Source organism: Sinohyriopsis cumingii, chromosome 10, assembly GCF_028554795.1.
Source record: "Sinohyriopsis cumingii isolate HCF-2022 chromosome 10, ASM2855479v2, whole genome shotgun sequence".
In the NCBI taxonomy this organism is placed as follows: Eukaryota; Metazoa; Mollusca; class Bivalvia; order Unionida; family Unionidae; genus Sinohyriopsis; species Sinohyriopsis cumingii.
The window spans coordinates 102,672,865-102,679,490 of record NC_142970.1 but is presented as its reverse complement, the minus strand read 5'-3'; the positions used below and the strand labels follow the sequence as shown (position 1 = coordinate 102,679,490).

The following is a 6,626-nucleotide window of genomic DNA, read 5'->3' as shown; positions in this document are numbered from 1 at the left end:
GAGTAAATTGCCCTTCCCAGGGACAAATCACCATATTCACTCTTCTATGAATGGTGAGTTCATACTTAAACCCTAGTTCATCTTGGTTACATTCATGAAGAAGAAGAAGAAGAAGAAGATTGTCGATAATAAAATACAGGCCAAAAATTCAGTCTCACGAGAATCAATGAGGAAAACCTGATGCTTCAATCTGTAGACAGAAAAAGAAAAGAAAAATTGTTACGGATAAAAACTGTTGAATGCAGGATATGTGTTGTGCATGAGAAAATGAAAGAAAACATCTAACTGCAAAGAAAGCGTATAATTTGTATTAGAACATAAGAGTGAAAATAATATTTGATGTTAAAAATGACTACGTGTTCGTCAATGGCGATATGCATATAGTTGTTGTCTTTGGCTTGAGGATAATCCAACATACCTGGGCTGTTTTCGGAAAAGCTTACTTTTGATACAAACAGGTGCCTTTGAAATACTGTAATTTTTAAAAATAAAATACGGCAACCATGTGCGTGAAAGGGAAATTGATTATTTGCTAACATACTATAAATTAATTTGCAAAGTAGTCAGTTAACTAATATACTGAAATGAACATTAGTTTGATCTGCTTACGACATCACAAAATGTCAAATACTTACTGACTACATGAACTGACGGAAGAACGATGGCTATTATTAAGTATTAATGGAATAAAAACGAAAAGAATTGTCACGGTTGTTGTTACCAGACTATGCTTCCCGTATATAAACTAGAAATAGAGTTTATTTCGTTTTCAGCAATATTATTTCCTCAAAAAGGCAGTGAAAAGAAAGTGACGAAGTACATCACACTTAAAGGTAAAATGGTTATACAATTTGTTTTGACATGATAGGATGAGAAATAACTAAATGCATTTATACACTAATGTTGAATCTACATAGAAAATACTAGTATCTAATACGAAACAAATTTAGCTACGAGAATCACTGTCTAAGCAAAGCTGGCCAATATCGAAAATAATGCACCCTCCCCCGTTTTTCTTTTTGGCGTACTAGATTTGGCAACTATATTTTTTATATCAGATTGTCGTAATGGAAACGACTATATCTTGCCGTTGTACATCTGCACAATGAAATGAAGTTTTCGAAAACGTTTGAATTAAACAATTAAGTTCAGTATTAAGTATGAAATGAACCGTACTTTTATTTTGCCAAGCAGTTTATCAAAAGAAAAATAAATTATTGGTTGTCCAATAAACAACTGACATGAAACAATCCTATCAAAAACCAGAAATCAACTGAGTTAAATGTCTATGCTCGGTGAAGTAAAATCACACCAGTCATTTTTATCCAAAATCGGTTTCCATACAGATGGTAAATTTTGTTTAAGGCTTAGGCACTTGCGTCACTATATTATTTAATAACACCAGCACTATCTGTATATTATCAATCGATCTTCGAGTACATAACACATTTTGGTCATTAAATTACAATCCAAAACCCAGAATTTCACGGCAAACTAAGAAAATGTCCTCGTTTGATTCAAAAGTTGTTTAATAGAACTCCAACGGCGTTTGTTTCTCATCTGTTTGTATTCGTTATCTAATGTTACTAAAATAATGTTAAATGAAAACGGTGGCTTTCGTTTTCGGAATGTGTTGCGTCTTAAATTAAATCCCACCTGGATTAACTTTTCGTTAATTTCTTTTATTGTTCTTTTTCATTTCTCCTAAACAAAAATTCGAGATTTCCAATACGAGTGGACAAAAGAAAACCGGAAGTATTTCACCCTCGAAGTTAAGCTTTCTCGGTTTCTCTTCTATTCTTGTCGATGATTGGTTTATATTCCCGGTCTCGTTGCCATGAGTACGCATTACGGAGGAGCTCTATGAAGGTTTCTTGGAGTGAAGAGTTTAATCTTGAATCGTGATTGGCTCCATCAACCCTGCAGACAGTGTTTGTAACAGTTTAAGAGCTTGTCAGGTAGCCGCCTTGTCCTGACCTTTGGTACTTAACATCTAGGTCAAATATCGTCTACAGCTTAACAGCTTGCAGAAAAATTCCTGTTGGCAGTACCTCACATTTATTTCAAAGCAAAGCGTTTGTATTTTATATTCCGTGAAAAACTGATTGAAAAGCAAGAAATGCTCGAGCAATATAAAATTTGATCTCTTTAACATCATCTTATTCAATTTATTTATTAAATTTAAGTCAATGCATAAATTCGGAGTCAAAATGTATTTCTCACTGAAATCCACGAATACTGCCAATGTATGCCTTAACTTTTCTCCAGCTGCGTACGTAGAAACAAACAGTTATAGATAATATAGATAGATATTCCAGCAGTTCAAAACAAAGTCCAATATATGGAAAACTTGCAAAGAGCGTACGTAATCCAGTCCGAATTCTCACACAGAAACAATCACGGTGTACATTTTCATATATGCAGTATTCACTTACCGAGAAGGTATACATGTTGCAGCAATTTTGGAAAATATTGTAGTTAGTTTCACAAAAGTTCCAATCTTACTGTCTTGCAATAGACTGCGGGGTCATCCCTTGAACTTCTTGTCCCTCTTGTACAAGTGCACAGAAAGGGCAACAACACCACATCAGTAAGTCTCCTATGAAGCTCCCTTGGATTCCTTTTGACTCCCTTATTTTGCCACGAACTATAGCCCCTAGGAAGACGTCAACCACTGGAAGCATGATCCCTAACCCGCAAAGAAGGCAGCTTTCTCCCACTGCTTCGGCATTCTTGCCAAATTGATAGCATGGTATAAACCATGAAATAATGCATATTCCAAAATTATCAAAGCATCCACACAATCCGTGCTGAAATTCGCCAGACATATTTGTTTCCTCTTCTTACAGTATACTTATACTCCAAACAATCACCAACTTTCACGACTCCTAAATACTGTACAACAGGTTTTGTAAATGAACTGGTAAGATGTGAAACAGCTGGGGCGTGGTAGCTACGCAGGCGCACTGAATAAATCCAATATGCGCCTAGAGGCAGCTCGTGATTGTATATTTAGTGTACAGTAATACTTAACGCTTGCTTTCAGCTTGGGGTGACTATCTCTCTGGTTATCTGGCGAATAATGAACTATATCCCAAAAATGAGCCAGTATGGAGGCAGAAAATAGTACAATTAATATGTTTTAATTTAAAGAATTCTGAAAATTGCTGATGACAGTTGACACATCCACGAGGATGTCGACTTCAGGTACAAATATGACATACCGTAAGAACGTATTTTGAAGATGACCACAAGCCGACAGCTGAGTAGGATTTGTTACTGTACATTACTAAGCAAATTTTAAAGTGGGGATAGGTTGCTATCAAACAATGTGTTTTCTTGGAAAGGTTTCTTACTGAGATGAATCAATCAGTTGGCTTTGTTAGCCAAAACTATCAGTTAGACTAAACAGTTACGGATACTTTAATCTAAGGAGCGACGTCGAAAGTTTTGATGCGTGTGTTTGTGTGTGTGTGTGTGTGTGTGTGTGTGTGTGAGCGCGCGCAAACTGAACTTTTTGATAAAGAATCGAAATTTCTTTTCGAAAAGTTTGCATGACGTGTAAATCCTTTACAAACATTACACGTTATTTCTCCTCAACTTCGCTCATATTATAGATTTACAGCTTTGTAACGAGAGAGAGAGAGAGAGAGAGAGAGAGAGAGAGCACCAGATCTGACCATCTTCGGTCTTTTTTGTTAAGTCTAAAATGAAATCTGTATTCTCCGCTATTGATATCATATCTGGAACTATTTTTGTTGACAAGGCACAGTATAGCGGCGGAAAGATAAACTATCACAACTGGAACACGATCGACTTTTCTGTATCAAAATATAGGGTGCAATCCACTTAAGCTGAATCACCAAATTCATCATATTCAGATTATGGACGCCCGCAGCAGATGTCAATGGGGGTCAAATGCCGCCCCCCCCCCCCCCGCAAAAAAATACTGCAAATGTATGTGACAGGGGCTAGTTTCGTAAATTGGCTCCTGGCAAATTTCTTAACTTAAGGCTATGCAGAGATGTCATTTCAATTTTTTTGGGGGGTGGGGGTGGGGTGGGGGTGGGGGAGGACTTGATCCGGGAGGATTTGCTTTCCCCGTCCGCCCTCCCAAATGACTTCACTGAGGCTATGGTGTGACTTTTTCAGTTATTAATGTTTACTAATTAAATATATTGATATATTTGTGAACTAGGTGTTTCGGGCTTGTGTTGTTCTTGAAATTTATGCCAGGCATGTACACCTTCCATAGTTACTCTGTAGTATGTAGATAGTGAAATACCAATAGTCGGCTAGGAAGAGGAGCTAGCCTCCCATAGCAGTAAACACGTGGGTTCGGGGCAAGTAGAATATCTAAAAAAACGGCTTGGATGACAATTATTTTCAATTGCATCAGCCTGTTTAGTACACACTGTTTTGCACAATTATCATATAGGAAAAGGGCTTGTGTTTGCACTGTAAGCATCACATAGTGTCAAAAACGACCTTCGGACGTGAAAATTGCATATATAAATTTGGGATTGGGGTGCATAAACTATGAACTGCCATTGACTTCATTGGTCAAGTAGATAATATTCTTATGCTTTGTTTTCATATATGTATCCAAAAATATGGACCTTTTTGACCTCACTTGTGTATTTGACTTTTTGTGAATTTGTCACTAGGCTGGTGATTGTGGCATCAAATTTGAACATAAAAACTGGTCCCTGCTCCCTAAATTTCGACAAGTTTCATGATGCAAATGAAGCTGAAAATATGTCACAAGATTCTGTTCAACACGATGTAAATATTAGTTTTAGTTTCCGACTGCTACGCACGGAACTACGCAACTATCCCATCCGTGACTGATTGCCCCCCCCCCCCCCCCTTGCAAGAAATCTCGCGGGTTCTCATGTATTCCTACAACTACATCCAGACTTATGTCACAATTATTACCTCGGGTTCAGTACTCACGAGTGTAGTTCCATTCTATTTTTAGAATATTTTTCCTTTCAGGTTTTGGTGGTGTTACAAGAGGTAAGCATTACTGGTATTGATATAAAGATAACTGTTTATTCTTACAACAAGAACACGATGGTGTAGTTGTCTGTATGTATTTTGGTGATTGTGCGCAATGATTAACGAGGGATTGGTGATAATCCGGAAGTGAAATATATGACCATTGCATGGTGCATTAGTGTACATACTAGTCTCTCAAAAAGAATATCATTTATAATATAACAAGAACTTCACCACGATTATCTTTGAAGATACTTCAGATAATGTATGATTTATTAGGCTTCCAACAAAACGGAAAGTTCAGTACTGACGATGAAAAATTAATTGTAGTCTGAGTACGTCCGTGGTTTTTATATCGACTTAAAGGGAATGGCCGAGTGATGTTCCGATTGATTTATGACCGAAGTGGTTTTCAGGTTAAGGTGAAAGACTGCCAGTGAACGCAATTCAACAACCACTGTATTTATCCATGGTGCCGGCGGGTTTTGCTGGATCACGGATATGCTACATGAATTTAGACCCAGTCTGCTTTTTTTTCTCTCAATCTTTCTGTTTTATGTAACCGATCTTTTATTGTTTTCTTATCATCGTGTTTGATAACACGAGCGGCCAGTAAAACAATCTTCGTAAAATACCGTTTGGGGCACTAAAATTTTAAAATGGTCATGAACAAATTAATTTTTTTCACTAAAATGAGAAGTAATCGTGGCGAAATGATTTTGTTGTGTAGAATGTAGGAAATACAAAAAGTATTGTACGTCGAAATAAATTTTGTCAACAAAAAAAAAATGAAACTTTTTTCCTAAAAGTGTAATTCTCATGAAAAATGTCATTTTCTTCACATAAACGTATCTTTTAGTCCTAATGCAAGTCTTTCATAAAAAACTTTATTTAATTTTTTGTTGAAGAAGTTCAATCTCCATGAAGAATGTCACTTTCTTTGCTAAAAAAAGTGTGTCTTTCCCTGTCTATGCAATTGTTCTTTAATGAGAAAAATAATATTAGTCTTCATGATAAGTGATTTTGATTTCAGGACAAATTTCTTCGTAAAAAAGTCACTTCATTTCATTCGGACAGGACACGCATGTTTTTTTTTGTGACAGGGTGGAGTGGGGGGTGGGTGAAAAATCGCTACTTTAACAGACATTGTTACACCAACTAACCACATAGACACATTTAGATCAGTAAACACGCGACAGTGATCTGAAACGATGTGGGATAAGTCACTCCAACCCTTTCCTCACACACACACACACACACACACACACACACACACACACATTTTTTTAAAATAAAAGGAACATCACTGTAACTCTTTGAAGTTTAGGGTATAATATTTTTGGATTGCTGAAGATCAGTTTAGATCTCCCTAGTACCGTCTGTTGATCTGTCTGTCTGTTTGTGTATGTTATCTAAATTAATCATTAGTGAGAGGGTTAATTCCACATGTGATGATAATAGTTGACGTCCTTTATTTTCAGGTTTTTCATATTGATTTAACATTGAACTAATCAGGACATGCTTGATTCAACTGATACAAAAAATAGAAGACCGTGGGATTCACAAAGTAAAAACGAAGTTTTGGATAATAAAATCTGTTCTGAATTTAAGTGAAGTCCATTTTT

General features: G+C 36.4%; 1 protein-coding gene across 1 annotated transcript; it reads right to left on the bottom strand.

Annotated features, from left to right (window-relative positions):
* Positions 1-293: 293 nt before the first annotated feature.
* On the bottom strand, positions 294-3,125 carry LOC149790738 (uncharacterized). The gene has a single exon (XM_089972791.1). It carries the CDS (start codon positions 2,826-2,828, stop codon positions 2,502-2,504), a length of 327 nt encoding a protein of 108 aa, XP_089828917.1. The 5' UTR covers positions 2,829-3,125; the 3' UTR covers positions 294-2,501.
* Between the last annotated feature and the right edge of the window lie 3,501 nt (positions 3,126-6,626).

Coding starts and splice junctions, on each gene's coding strand:
- LOC149790738 (XM_089972791.1), bottom strand. CDS start 2,828: ATGTCTGGCGAATTTCAGCACGGATTGTGTGGATGCTTTGATAATTTT.